The following is a 16,656-nucleotide window of genomic DNA, read 5'->3' as shown; positions in this document are numbered from 1 at the left end:
TAAATTAGCACTTACCCAGAAACTTTGCATGTTGTCAGATTTAGTACCAAATTGGTACTCAGTTATATAAACTGTTCTGGCAGAAATAAGACTTGATGAATATATCTTTTTGTTTGCAGAAATTCGTCGATTGTACCAGTGAGTGAATTCATTCCGTTACTATATGCGCAATGACACGTCTATGAATTGGACTGAATCAAACGCTTATTATGTTTGTATATATATATATATATATATATATATATATATATATATATATATATATATATATATATATATATATATATATATATATATATATATACAGAGAGAGAGAGAGAGAGAGAGAGAGAGAGAGAGAGAGAGAGAAATTATAAGTATACACCAGACAGGAGGGAATGTGATATCCTTCAATTCTATAGGAAAATGCTTGATAATAGTAGGCAGAATTAATATTTAATACAAATAATACTATCATAGAGGTTAGATCATTTTTATTTCGTACTCTACGGAGATTCGAACCCAGGTTGTCATGCGAGTGTGTCTGCTACACACAAGTGCATATAACACCGCTTCAGTAGTATCATTTGTTGCTGATGTACGCTTAGTCGTGATGGAATATGGACTCGTGTGTGCATACAAGGAAAAGAAACATGGACAGATAGTCATGGAACTAAAGGAAACTACTGACCGATTTGGCAAGTTTGACCATCAGGCTGTAGAGTCATAAATTCAGGACAGGCACACACATTAGAACCATCAGGCAGCGGAAAACAAAAATGGGAACAGCCACCACTTCCATTAGAACATCCGTTGCTGCCTATAAAATGCATTGCCTACTACTTGAGATGTAATGTGGTATTTTAATTGTTTGCAACAATACGTCTAATATTTCCCATATAAAGTGATTTTGCATAAACCTACGATAATTTAAATATTGTGACACGGGTTTTCAAGCAGAAGAACTTCAAAAAATAAGATATAAACACATATGCATGTAGCTATAAAAAATGCCTTCAACTGTTCCTGAAATTGTTCATATTGCTAAGATATAAATCTAAAGGTCCGAAATAGTAAGCCAAATTTATCGAAAAGAATAACATGATTCAGTTGAGATGGTATTGTGTTACAAAACCTAAATTTGGTTCATAGCCTCTTAAAAGGCTACGATCATCTCATTGTAAATTAGATATAAAAATAAATTATATCAAAACATACCTAACAGTCATTTTCATTTGCTAAACCCATCAGTTACGTATTGACCACGTATCTTCTGCTCTACATACAAAAATTGGAAAATAAAATTTAGATTTGTCTTTCATTATGCTGTTTGGTCCCATGTTTTGATATAGAACTGTATTCACGTGATTGTAATAACACCCCAATGTGTACCTAGACGTCCATTAATGTTCACATAAATGGCTAGTGGATACATGGGTGCAGAGGGAGCAACGGAAATCAATCCACTTCCATCCGTTCCGATTCGGTTTATAGCATTCCTAAGATAAAATATATTGACTCGTAAATTGATCATTACAAAGAATTACATGATAGCGACTACAATGCAGTACTATCAACGGTGTTAATTTAAGTACCTCTATGCTTAACAAAGTCATTTGGTAATGCATCTCCTATTACATGTTATATGTCGATCCGTCTACATACATTCTACATATTACTAATTGTCCAGCTATGAAGAAGTAGCAATCAATTGGATTACTTGAGATTGTATTTGTTTCTGTGCGTATTTTATTTGAATATACAGTTCGTGTGGGCATTTATGTAATACATTAGAATGACAATTACCAAACAATTAGTAACATTTATGATACATGCATAGTTAGTTTATATTGGTTGCTTTACTTTTGTAAATAATTAATGAATTTTGCTATACTTTTAGGATATTTGTAAAATTTGAGTTCAAGGTCTAACCTTGTTTAATATCGTCGTGGGTTCTGGAAGCGAACGTATTTACACCTGCATTGAATTTTTGTCGACAATGTGTTTTATCTAGAGCAACGTATTGTATCGTTTGGCAAGTGGGTGTGTGCAAAAGAGATCTGGTAAACAATTACTCATTCCCGTGTGTCGAACCAGTCTTTGGGAATCCATTACGTTTACAGTTGTGTTGTTGAATCATAATCAATTTTGAGAGAAATTTTTAATTCAAACTAATTAACTGAATTGCTGAAGCGCTCGCTGAGATTCGTATTAACTCACTGCATTGGATTTGTGGGGTTTTATTCAAAGGCATTTGATTACATAATTGGTAATCGAGAAAATAAAGACTTCTAGCTTATCAGGATATTGGAAACTACTAAAACAGAATCTTCCTTTACATGAAGATTCCAAGATTAATGCTCTGGAATGTACCACTGACTTCAAATATAAATTGTCAAAGGCTCTTGAAGCAGCAAGAACTAATCACTCTGCTTAATGAAAAATGAAATTCAGGTATGACAGGAAACATAAGAATAGAGTTTGTCTCCAGGTGACAAAGTACTGGCTCTTGCTCAAAATCATCTTCCAGCAAAGTGTTATGGTCGTGATACTATTGCAAGGAAGTGATTTAAATTACCCAAAATCCTCGAAAACAGAAAGGCAACAACCAAGTCATATAAATATGTTGATGGAGTATTTTGTATAGAGATAGCATAGTTAGTTATCCAGTGAATGTTGTTCTCTCATTGGATGTAAATGGTATCCTTTGCAACGAATAGATGACTTGATCGACAAATCGGAAATGTGAAGCATGTAACGAAGTATGACAATTTAATTGGATTATGTCAAAGTCTACTAACGGCAAGATCAAATGCCATTTTGTCAATTTTATCTACAGATGGACTTTATCAGGACTAATTGATATCATTTGGAACGGAATGTTATCCGACAATGTTTTAACGTCTAACAAACGTGTTAACATGTGATCCAGATAATTCCTCGCCTACATCAATGATATCGTCATCTTCAAAGACAAACGATCACTTGGAAACCATCCTGGAATCATTAAATCGATGATGTACCTCTAATAATTTTTGCAAGTCTTGGCATGCTTTTTTTCACATTTGTAGGATTTCTTGTTAGACAAGGTAAACTTAACCTATATAAGTTAACGACATCGCTTTATCTGACTACACACAAGCTGTTAGTAAAGAATACGGATGAGACTTATGGGTATGGCTGATTTTATCGGAGTTTTTGCAAATTTTTTTAAATAATTGCCGAGCTGCTTACTAATTTGCTAAGTTTAAAATCCAGCTTTCACTGTTCTAACGAATGTTACGAATCTTCTAATAAATAAAAGCCATATTTAAAGGTGCGTTAGTTCTTTTGGCTCCTAATGTCAGCCAGGTATTTAAAATGCGAGTTGATGTAAGTGGTATAGAAGATGGTTGAGTATTGATTTAAGAAGATACAGATGCAGTGGATCATCTAATGTGCTCCATTTCATAAAACAACAAAACAAGCACCAGATTTTATTTCACAATTGACAGGGATTGTTTGGCTTTAATATTGGCTTTGCAAGATATTGAAGTGTATATTAGCTCTTCTTCGATTGTTTCACTGACGTGTAACAATAAAAATCAGAGGTTGTTATCGGCCGGTGTTTGATGCTGCAAAAATACAACATTGACTTTACACACATTAAGGGTAAAATATTGCAGAAACACTCAGACGAGTTTAGAAGTATTATAATTCTTCTTTTTATGTATATGTTATGTAATCGACGAGACATCTTCATATTTAATTTTAGTTATTATAGCATGGATTCATGACTAATATATAAAAAGTCGCTTGATTACATAAATCATACTTTTCTTGATGTGTATTTAGTTTATATTGTGTGCTTGCATTCTGTATTATTGAACATTACGATACGACAGGTTCAATTATTTATATTTATACAAGGCCAATGGAAGGTTTAATTTAAGCAAATCGTTGGTTTCATGTCTTTTTTGAAGACCTAGATTCATAGTAAGATTCAAATTGACCGAATTAGTAAAATAAATACCTGGACCACCATGTTGTAAAGTATAGGTATGACTGGTACAACGCAATGCTGCAGCCAGATACTGTTACTTGTTCCTGGTAAAGAAGTGACCGATTTGATCCGTCCACATTAACTCGCTCTATTGAGAACGTGCCAATTTCACACCAGTACAACACTCTTGCTGCAATAATTCGAAAGTTTTCATTGTTTCCAAATAATTATGTTTTCCTTTACGTATGGCATGTAGCGTAATTGCTTATCTATGCTAGAAGGCAGGTAATATTTAGAAAAGATTTATATTTCCTGGCACCTTTTAAATCAATATTCTGTCATAATAATTTACCACCTAATTGGAGACAATATAGCAGGTTCAGTTTTCTTTATACGTTTGCCTTATGAGACAGTGTCCTTCATTATTTGGAAATATATTACTTTGTATATGTGATAAGTACCACAAATTGTATTCGCCAACCATTTAAGTATCCGCAATCCTAAAGACCATCGTTTCAACATACCGACACGGAATTTGCACAATGTTCGCCAAAAAATTATTTAAAAAATTATGTTTAATATAATTGAAATTATATGAAGATTAAATTACTGATACCCTGACATAAACATAAAAACTGTTACATTACTATTGTAATTTTATAAGAAGTTAAAGTAAAGCTGATTTGAATTATATTAATATATGTCTAGGCAATACGTTTGAAAGGATTCAGGTAAAAATGCATTTTTCGTCACATTGCATGCATTGTTACTTCATGTACAATTTAACGATTAGTATGTTTCTTCCGTGGATTAAAGTCAAAATCTCTTAATAGGTACCTCCAAGAATGTGCAAGATATAAATACTTATTATCATTGCATACAAAGAACGCACACGCTTTGAGGGAAAGTGCAGAAAAATAACAAACCATTAATATCCATGTCCAGGCCAAATGGAGTTGAAAGTCCAGTATTAACAACCTCTTGTCTGTTTGTACCATCGTAGTTGGCTTTTTCGATTTTAGAAGGGCTTCCCGAATCAACCCAATAGATGGTACTGCGAAAAAATACACAGGATAGTAACAGTCCATTAACGATAGGGTGACGAAGCGTGCAATGATAGAATAACTCTCATACGAAGAGGTTTTATTTCCTAATGAACATGTTGCTGAATTCATGGTTTACAATCCGTGATAGCAGACAAATAGATAAAATTATACTGAAGTAGATGAGCGAGCTTTACATAGAATCATGTACCTTTACACATATTACTATATTTTATATTTGTAAACTAAATGTCATCACTTTTTACATACACATAATCTATATATTTTGTATTCATTTTTGTGTCCCATATAATGCAATAAAAGACAAATTTAAGAATACCCATAGAGGTTATATTGAAAATACCATTATCGTAAACAGAGGCAATTGTGGCTTGAACGATCATACTAGCTTGGTTATATGTTTGTTATGAAACAACATTGTCGCCTATTTTGCTGTATGAGAGTGCTTTCCTTTGATTTCCCAAAGTCAATGTTATAGTCCACTATGTAGGGTTGCTAAATTGAAATGCAATAATTTGGTTGATGAAGATTTATATCTTTTAGATCTCACTATAAAATGTTTTTAGCAGATCAGAGCTCTTTATTGACCTACAAGAACTTTTCTCATGAGATAGAGGGGTATCCCTAATGGTTGTTGGTTATTAGTTATCTTATACAAGTCAATTAAATCGTAATTTGATTAATGCATACATACTTATATACTTATACACCACTTTTAATACCGATCAAGGTGATGCTGTGTTTGACTTTATGCATTTGAGGATAATGAAATATTTCAAGTAAGCATCAGTGTCCCTGTTAATCTGTAACTAACAAATGTTCATCTTATATATATATATATATATATATATATATATATATATATATATATATATATATATATATATATATATATATATATATATATATATTACAACGCTGTCGACTTAAAATAATTAATAGAATAAACGTACAAGCGACAGCCTTTGCAATTAAATAATTTATTGGGTCCAAAGTGAAACATAAACAGAACGTTAGGTTTTCGAATTACTGACACAAGTCCTAAAGAAAGATTAAAGTTGTTAATAAACTTAAATGGTAATCCAAAATAAACAAAACGCTGGAACTGTTAATGTGCATGTGGGTGACAAGTGTCGTGGTGATGCGCCTAGTATTTTGTTTAATCAGAATAATAAAATATAAGAACATATACTTATTTGAATTTCACTGTAACTACAAATCTCTGTTTCCATGAATGTTGTAATGAGATAAGGTATCAAAATATTGAAGTTTCCATTCTCAAAAAGCTGTCAATGGCTTAAATAAAATTTCCACCAATTTATGAATATTTCAGGTATTTGGGAACAGTCAGAAAGTCTCTTACTGAGGACAACAGTAACAATATATTCGGATATAAATATTTTTTCCTCAGATATTTATCAAATACACATTTTGCGAAGAGCGTAATGACTGGTTATGACTTGGTTCTAGAAAGCACAAGAATAACAGAATTATCAAACTTATCGAAACTTTCTTCGTCATAGGTAATATAGTCTAGCTGTCCAAATGGTTACTGTAAAATCTCTACTGCACAAAGTCTAACTGCAAAGATGGCGATATAATCAAGCTAGTCAGGAGTGATAAAAATTAATTAAGCATTCATTTCGTCCAACAGCACTAGTTTCTTCCCCAAGGACAATGTGTTTAAAAGGTCGACATTGAGTGAGAAACGATGAAAAGAAACTTTAACAAGAAATCAATGATATGTGCTACAAAATATAATGCAGTGTTAGATGTGCAAAGATGGATTCTTTAATTAGAAGGGAAATTATCATTTAGTGAATTTGGTGTGGTCATACAATCACCAAATATGCAGCATCACAAAATAGCGTGCGCAGTGCATTACGGAAAGAGGTTATAGGTTGTTCACATGAATACATTCTCTGTTGGATAACAACCAAGCAGTGGAATAATAAATGGGTGTCAAGATTTTTTAGAGACGAATTTAAATTTAAGAAACAATGGAAATTTTTTAACGATCGTCAGAGACTACATAAAAACATTTGTAACAATAATGGTAAAGTTTATGTGGACAAGGATTATATTTCAGAAAATTAAGATTACCAGTGGCTTAGATGTATAACACCGATTATGATAGAACAGTCTCTCATAGCCACCCAAAATTGAAAAGAATAGTCAAGATTTAAATACTAAAAGACTGAAATTGGTAATTAAAATTTTAAAAAAAAGGGCTAAAACATCGAGCTAGTAATAAAAAAATAAATGTTTTGAAGGAGTGCAGAGACTTTATTTACCCATTTATTGGATCTGCCACAATGGCTCTTGGATTAACCAAACCACTGCTGATAACTGTTTTCTGCAAAAAATCATGAAGACTGATGGCAGCTATAATGTCATTTCCCATGTCTGTGTAAAACAGGAGTCTGGATATTGAGTCCACTGCAATTCCATAAATCTGAGCAACTAAATAGACAACAAAGAATTAAAGGTACAAAAAAGAGGTAATTGTCTACTTTATATTACTTCATTATTTCATTAATACCGTTATTATGTAATAAACAGACATATCTAAACAAAAGGTAAAGTTGATGTCAAGAAATATGAACAGCGTCATATCGAGAAGCGATCGTTTAGTTTAGATTTATATTAATTAAAAATATACATTCGTAAGAAACAAATCTCTCGATATGTTCATACAAAAGCTGTCTGTGAAACAATGTTGCTGGTAATATCTTCATGCACACAAAAAGATATGTAACCGATGAAAGATTCACCATATACAAATCACTCCTTTCTTCAACAATACATCCGAACTGAGGTGGATATTTCGTAGCCAAATAAACAGTTCATGAAACTAAATTGTGATGTATGACGCACATTTTTATATATTGTAGGTACACGCAACGAATTGCATAGAAGATATATGTTAGTTTGAATAGTGTTTACCAGTAATATGTTCCTTTGACTGAAATATCTACAGACTACACAAAGTTAAACAATATCTTAGCACTTACAATTTACTTGACATTAACGAATAAAGATTGGAATCTTGAAAATATAATAAGATATGCAACAGTGATGGTAGAAACTCACTGCCATTCAAGTAGCGTACGGTCGTTTCGTTCTTTCCAAATATCGATCCTGAATTAATCTGCCTATTCCAATTCACCCAGTATATCACACCAGCTGTTTGGTCGTAATCAATGTCATAAGGGTAGACCCAGTTTTGAAATGGAAGGTTGACATAGCTGTAATTATTAGTGATATCTACTCGACTCACAGAAACGCCTCCATTGTATGCAATGAGTAGAAAATCATCTTCATGCAGATCATCTGGCGAATAAAACAAATCAACTATTTTGTCTTCAAAACGGATAATAATAAAGACTTTAATCAGCAGGGTGTTTGCTAAGATTCGTTAACATATTCTATAACCTGATACACACACGCACGCACACACACACACACACACACACACACACACATATATATATATATATATATATATATATATATATATATATATATATATATATATATATATATATATATATATATATATATATATACACACACACACCAGGCTATGAGTCCTTGTGTTGGTACTTACAGCAAATAATTTGCCAAATTAGAGTTATGTCCAAATTCAAATCTATAGTTTAGATGATTTCACTGGAAGCTTACTACAATTACCTTCACTAATAACTAGATTTTGTATATTTTCCTTAATGTAATGAAAGAAGTTTCAAGATTTACCAACAGAAAAACCCATTTCATTTCTTACATAATACTATGAATTATATTCTGAAGAAGGAAAAAGAATATAAAAGAAAATAAATACCAGCAGGATTTGATATATACGTCATATATACAACATTTATCATTATTAGTCGAACATTAGTTGATGAAAATACAGTAGGATTTTTTTTTAGTTTCAGAATTGTAGATACGTTCGGATTGATTTTAAGATTTAGTTTCATAATGATGACGATGATGATGATAACTATGCTCATTTTGGTGGTTTGTGTTTTTATTATTATTATTATTATTAGTAGTAGTAGTAGTAGTAGTAGTGCTATTAGTATTATTATTAGCATAACTTCAAAACATTAGAAAGTTAAAATACCATTGCTTATTTATACAGTGTGAATAATTTTGCAATGTTTGATATTTTGTTCTAATTTGATCAAAATGATCTCGTAGTTTCGTCAGTGGCAAAAAGTGTTTCCTAAACGGTAAGAAGTTTCATCAACCCGTTGTAGAAGATGCTGTTATTTAGCAACGGTGAATATTTATGTAGGTTTATGTGTGCACGTTAGAAAAAGTGTTTAGGAATAACTATTAAAATGTAGAGCGCAAGAAGACTTATTAATTTTTATATATTTACCGTGCAATCCAAACAAATGTGTTCACACATTTGAATAAAAAAGCTGTATAATATACTTAATATTTGAACACTTTCGTCGTTGGCAACTGAACAAAACAATTTCAAAGCTTTTATTTGTTTAATTTTCACTAACCCATTTCACAAATCGATTTTTTGTCTCATAAACTATATTAGTTGGTATGTATATTGCTAACCTTTCTTCCTTGTAAAGAATAACAAAAACTCTCAACTATCATCAATGCAATATACCGTTAAATAATAAGATCTATTCTTAGCGTTGCCTGAATGAAATTCAAAAAATATATTTTTCCGGTCCAAAATCAGTCTTGCTGCACCAATTGACATTAAAGAAGTTGCTGGGCAGAGAACTCCAATTTATTTGATCCAGTTCACTTCATGATATGAATTAGCTTTTGCTCAAGGCATATTAAAGCTTTTATTCTAAGATACAAAAATGTAAATTCATCAATTGAAATACAACATCCGCAAAATCTTAAAGAGATTCAAAAATTATTTTACAGGAGAGAAAATCGAAACAAAACACAGAGGTATTAGAGTTGGATGGAGAGATTAAAAATATTGTATAGGAGAGAAAGCACTGTAAACACATGAAAATGAAAATCTAACAGGAGTATTGGAATTGGATGGAGCAGGCATGACACATTTACATTTGGTTGAGGACTTAATCAGCTGCATTGTGTTTATAAGGTATAGTTAGATGATTTAAAATGGTAGTTCAAAATTTGCTTTGAAAGCTTGAACTGAATATATAATCCGCAGATGGCCCTTAAAACATCAAAAATATCTATGCAAAATTTACAACCATGCTATTATATAACAGCAGTTGGTAAAGTGGTTAGTCTTAGAGGGCATCATTCTGGTGCATGTACATTATTTTCTATTCCATTGTCATTACATTCTTTTTCTAGCTTTTCCTGTAACACTTTGCTCTGTTAAAAGTTTATATCATTGCAAACATGTTTTCTTTACCTAGATATATCGTCCAAGTTGTTAATATCTGTAATCTTACGTATTTGTTGCATTAGCAGAATCAATTATTTATACTGGAAACCATTATCTTGTAAAGAGTGATTTCTTTGAAATTTACATGTATCTATTAAAACGTTTAAAGGTAGGAACGTACCAAATCGTTTAAGAGATGTTTCTCAGATTTAATCATCTGGGAAGGGGTAACTTTAATGTATAAATTGAATAACCTTGGGAATTCCTAGCATTTGTTTCTCTCTAACATCATTGAAATGGAGCCTTGAGTCAGTGCATATAGACTGTTCAGTGCCAATTGTCCAGGGTTGCTGAATATAACATTCATTTTGAGAAAGAGCAGCGAGGCGAAGGTATTGATGCAAATACTTCGATTTACTTGTGTCTCGAAAAATAGAGTTGGAGATAAAGAGCGATGGAGAGAGATGGAGAGAGAGAGAGAGAGAGAGAGAGAGAGAGAGAGAGAGAGAGAGAGAGAGAGAGTGAGTGAGAGAGAGAGAGAGAGAGAGAGAGAGAGAGAGAGAGAGAGAGAGAGAGAGAAAGGGCATGCTTTACGTGTAGTTGCCGGAGGAGGCTTTCTTCAGGAGCGACAATTTTCTCTGACATCTTCATGTCATGAAGGAAGATGTATGTACACAATAAGCTCAGAACTGCATTATATGAAAAAGATTTTGGAAAAATGAAGTAAACATGTGTCGTATTGTGTGCAAACACCTGTTCAGGTGTAAGCGTTTGCAGCAACGAGTGCCTCCCAGGCCATCATTGCTAGCAGGCAGTTTCATGCAATGCTTCTACTGTATTCATTTTCACAAGGCAGGTATACAGGATTCTCAGTCAAACGTAGGAGCCAACGGAGAGCTCAACTAGTTGGGATGCGATTGGAGTCGGTGTTGACTCTAATGAATACGAATCCGTCTGCACTAGTTTTCTGGCAAATAGAGGGGACTAGTGGGTAAAATAGGTCATAAACGACAGCATGCATATATATATATATATATATATATATATATATATATATATATATATATATATATATATATATATATTCGCAATGCTTCATATTCAACGGGGATGTGCATCTCAACGATTGCATTGGAGCGCATGTGTGGGCAACCCTTGTCATGGTCACTGACACTTATCTAGATCATTGAACCATGTTAGAACCTCGTTGTATGCCATGCGTTTCTCTCGTTCGTATACACACATCTCGATGGCAACGATGACGGCCCAAAAACTAATTTCCAGGATGCGATTGCAAAGACATAAATAAGACTAGATTACGTCATCGGAGGAAGCCTCATATAAATCAGTATGACATAGAGCTTAAAAAGTCGGCAACTATGCGGGATAAAAAAAACAGCGTTCATGAGACGACAGATTGAAGTCGGAACCAACTTTAACAACAACGAGGTTAAGATACCAAGACAAGTGTCCAAGCATCGCACGGCGCAATGACCCCAGCATGTTTGACATCGTCGAAGGCACCATGACTATCAAGTCCATAGCAATTGAGCTTGCAGACGCTGCCCTGTTGACCATCGTCGCATGAAAATATATTCATCTTCAAATAATTCACGCATATTACAGAAATGCTATATTCATAATAAGTGTTTAGTATATTATTCAATCTTCTCAGGAAAAGTATCAAAAAACAATGAATGTGCATACTTAAACTGCATTTTGTGGTCTATAAAGATATAGTCAGGGATTGCTTCAATGGCTTAAAGCAGCAACCATCACCCGCAGGTTTAAATTAATGGAAGCCTATTTGTTGTTATTTAGGGCAAATTAGTATATTAGCGTACTGACATGTCTACATGATGTGTTTAGTATGTAGTCTGATTAAAATCCACATCGTACTTTCACTTATTCCAGGCAAAAGTTAGTATTCACAGTGTCATATAAAGGCCTAATTCAATTCCCTTTATTCAGCCTCCTCTCCCTCCTGTGAAGATCGTTGCAGAGTCCAGTTAAAATGAGCCTTTACATAACCAAAATGACGGATTCTTTAAATATTATTTTCCTCAGGTAGGATCAGTCTTGTTGACTAAACCATATAAGGATTGATTGCTGCCTCATTAAACTTTGGACCCGTTTACGTTTCCCTTGAATCTATAAACCCATTAGTGATAATTATTTTTCATTGTTTTATTCATGTTCTGTTCTCGCTTGTATACATTTTACCGAAGCTAACATTTGTTACGACGCTTAAGAATAAGTAGTGTATAAAGTAATCTTTTAATTTTTCTAGAACATTTAATTATAATTATATTGAACAACTAATAAATATTTAAATTGTGCTAAAAAAAACATTTTCCGTAAGATTTTGCAACATTTCAGCACAGCGTCTGACAATGTGGATAGTAAATAGATAATAAATGACATGCAGCACATACAGGATCTCACACTACCTACTTGCTGCCTGAGATTATTTTTCATCTCATTTACTCCTTTCTTTCATTTTTTTTTTTGTTTCAAGCGACTCTATATGCAATGCTTACATGAACCTTGACTATTTTATTTGCATCCACATGGTGGCTTTCTTATCACTGTGATTCTTTACTGGTGTGTTACGGCGATCCTAATAAATATGCCTTTCTAGGCTGTTTCATTTTACGCTTGCTTTTGCTTTTATGGGATTCTTTTAAATGTTGCCTTTAGTGTTTCTGAACCATTCATAGCCAGCATTTTTATACTAAATTGATATCCATTTATATGAACGATTCTGCCGAAAGTAAGACTCAATCAATCAACATTTGGTTTATGATTGCATCGATTATACCAATGAGTTTATTCATTCGGCTATTATTTTTTCAGTCTAAGTGCACGTGATGACTGAAATTCGCTATTTGTGCGTTCAGTATATGAACACACACACACACACACACACACACACACACACACACACACACATATATATATATATATATATATATATATATATATATATATAAAAGTTCGAGTTAATGTAATCAACCATGAAAGTGATTTTAATAACGTAGGTACATTGGTGTTTTGGTATCCAAATACCTCTTTCGCATTTGAATTAATATTTCAGCTATCGTTATTTGTACCGGGATGGATACTGGCATTACTCGTTTATGTATAAGAGTAACTCTGCTATAAAGAACTTTCCAGTGTTATTACTTTTTCTGAGACTTTCCAGAAATACGTGTGACATTGGTCTTAGTACACCTACTGTGCAATTCACGTACAGAGAGGGATGTATACATACCTTGTAAGGAAATGAGAGTAGCTGGGTTTTGAAATGATAGGTCTTGTTTTGGCTTATGTCAAGCATATCATCAGTTACGATAAGTATGCTGCTAAAATCTCACTCAGGCGTTGTGGTTGATTGACACCATCATTGTATTTCACTATTGGGTTTATCATTTGTTTCTGTCATTTTTTTAGTTCGAACTTCGTATTGTTTGTGTCGTTTACTATGCAGACAGAAATATATACATTTTATGATTCTACCACATACACAAGTACATAATGAATAATCCATTTATGTTTGGTTTCCGACACTTGAGTTGCTTTCTAAATATACAGACTACATCTTTGATGTTGCATATCTCACCGTTCCATAATAACATCTTCTTCTTCTACATCTTGGTCTGGTTATTGTTGTTATTCTTCCTCTTTGGCTTCTTCTTAATTATTATTATTATTATTATTATTATTATTATTATTATTATTATTTGTTGCTTTTCATATAATTAAAAAATATAGTTATTAAAGGATGGACAACCTACAACCTTCGCTAGTGTAGGAAGGAATAGTGACCTACAAAAGTTATGCACATAGATGGAGCAGACACGAAAGACGGAAAAACATTGTACAAATGTTGATAAATATCTGAGGATTTTACCTCCAAAGGCATGCCGAAACTTTGTTGTTGCAAAGTATTTTCAAGAAGAGTGTAATGTTTCATTTCTGGGCGACATTTGAAATCACATCGAATAGTTTTGAAATGGTTCAAGTTTGAAACGAATATATCTTTATACTGCACGTAACAATTCTAAAGCCTGATTTGTATGATACATAGGTATTAGGAAATGCTTTAGAAAGGATTCAAATCAATCGATAGGTAAAGATGTACAAATCTAGTGTGACAATTTGGTCAATACAATTGGTTACAAGCCATTTAAAAATGTAGTATATTCGAATTGTAGAATTATTGGCTCCACTCATGCTTAAGTACATGAAAGTGTTCTGTAACACATATATTTATAATTTTTTGGGTTTTTTTATTCAGAAAATGACAACATATTTACGAGTTCATTTTAAACGTTAAGCCAACACTACTAAAAGGACATTAAAATTATGTAAACACAAACATATATAAACGTAAAAATAAGCTGACATTGAACATTTTGGAGAAAAAAAGCGTAACCATAGTTCATTATTTATGACTTATTTTATTCCTGTTTTCCAACGTTTCAAACAAAACGTTTAAAGCCAAACCAGTCATTTATTGCTGTCATGCCTTTTGGTTGACTGGCAGGAAATGAATATATATCCATAGAACTAAGGAAGAATACTCACCTTTTCGACATGTCTGACCATCAGGCTGGAGAGTCATGAAGTCAGGACAGGCACACTCTTTATAACCACCAGGTAATGGAAAGCAAAAATGGCTACAGCCACCACTTCCATTAGAACATCCGTTGATACCTATAATATTTATCCTTGGTGGTTGAAATGTATGTCTACATTTTACTTTTTTAAACTAATATTCCTCATAAATTACTAGGTAACTTGTGAGCAAACCATTTATATATTTGTATTTACTCTAGTTCCATGCGGAGGATTTAATGATTGTTTTAATTCCCAAACCTAAGCTAACACTAGTCACGTGTGTCGTCTAACAGAAAAACTGGTTAAATGCGATGTATGCTAATATAAACACATGCCTTGTTTATAAACACATGTATACAACACATACACATGTATATAAACACATGCCTTGGAATTTGATTTAATTTGCTAGTTATCTTTATTTATAGTTGCTAAAGACGAAACCCAATTTGTTAAGACCGAGCTGCTGTGATTTTTTGCTGTGTAATTTGACTTCAGTTGCTACTCTCTTAAAATGGTACCCAACATGTGCTTTACTGATAACGAACTACCGATGCTAAATATTTGTTTTGATGATATCTACAACTAGATTAGAATGATGAAAACTAGAGTTTCAAAGATTCACGTTTGAAACTTGAACAGTTCAACAAGATCATCGGGCTGTATATTAAATTAAAGGGACTCAACCAGACTATGTGACAGCTTTTCAATTTGCCAAAATCATCACTGATATTCCGAGGATATCCTGTTCGTGTGTGCACATCGTGTTTTGACCATGTAATAGAAACTTACATAGCGTGAAATACAGGAGTAGGTATTTGGTTTTAGTCTGTAGCTTCTTGCAAACGTTTCAATACTGGACTTAGATGTGATTTTCATTATGATTTGTGTTGGTCACATTTGTTCTTGTTTAAGCTTAATACGAGGGTTTGTGATGGCTAAGGCATGTATACCTAGACGTCCATTAATGTTCACGTGAATGGCTAATGTAAGTATTTCTGTAGAAGAAGCAACAGAAATAAGTCCTCTTCCATCCGTTCCGATTCTCATTACAGCATACCTAAGATAAAAAATATTATACCATAAATTCAAAATTATAGTGAGCTATATGTTAACAATGACTATTGCGACATCATTATCAATGATGGTTCTAGTTATCCCGTATATTTAGAGCACAATGTTGCTATACTAATCATATTTCTATCTTTTAATAAATCCGTCTGTACAAACATAGTGGTAATTTCCGGCACATTTAGAAAGCATGGTGGTTGGATTAATTGAACTGCTATTTTTATCTAATAAGCAACTATGTGTTTTATTTCGTAGCAAATGTGTGTGGGCATTGTACGCTATATTATAATGACTATTCCTGTACAATTTGTGACATTTATGATACAAATTGACCACGTTAGTAAAATAAATACCTGGACCACCATGTCGTAAAGTATAGGTATGACTGGTACAACGCAATGCTGCAGCCAGATACTGTTACTTGTTCCCGGTAAATAAGAGACCGATTTGATCCGTCTACATTAGCTCGCTCTATTGTGAACGTGGCAATTTCACACCAGTACAACACGCCGGCTGCAACAATTGGAAAGCATTTTATATTACAGGTTTCATTATTTGTATCTATTAGCTATAACATCCGAAATAAG

At 32.9% G+C, this 16,656-nt stretch overlaps 1 protein-coding gene across 2 annotated transcripts in view; it reads right to left on the bottom strand.

Annotated features, from left to right (window-relative positions):
• LOC149791330 (uncharacterized) overlaps positions 1–16,656 on the bottom strand; it is a 187,140-nt gene that overhangs the window by 118,576 nt on the left and 51,908 nt on the right. For both annotated transcript variants that reach the window (XM_089969860.1, XM_089969859.1), the window contains exons 5-13: positions 16,423–16,582; positions 15,952–16,058; positions 14,966–15,094; positions 8,119–8,358; positions 7,320–7,488; positions 4,888–5,015; positions 3,992–4,151; positions 1,372–1,478; positions 671–799 (exon numbers count right to left, since the gene is read on the bottom strand). In XM_089969860.1, the coding sequence (XP_089825986.1) occupies positions 671–799; positions 1,372–1,478; positions 3,992–4,151; positions 4,888–5,015; positions 7,320–7,488; positions 8,119–8,358; positions 14,966–15,094; positions 15,952–16,058; positions 16,423–16,582 (1,329 nt within the window). The remainder of the gene's footprint in view (positions 1–670; positions 800–1,371; positions 1,479–3,991; positions 4,152–4,887; positions 5,016–7,319; positions 7,489–8,118; positions 8,359–14,965; positions 15,095–15,951; positions 16,059–16,422; positions 16,583–16,656) is intronic.

This window comes from Sinohyriopsis cumingii, chromosome 9 (genome assembly GCF_028554795.1).
Source record: "Sinohyriopsis cumingii isolate HCF-2022 chromosome 9, ASM2855479v2, whole genome shotgun sequence".
NCBI classification, from domain to species: domain Eukaryota; kingdom Metazoa; phylum Mollusca; class Bivalvia; order Unionida; family Unionidae; genus Sinohyriopsis; species Sinohyriopsis cumingii.
The sequence above is the reverse complement of the archived record's forward strand: the minus strand, read 5'-3'. Positions and strand labels throughout refer to the sequence as shown.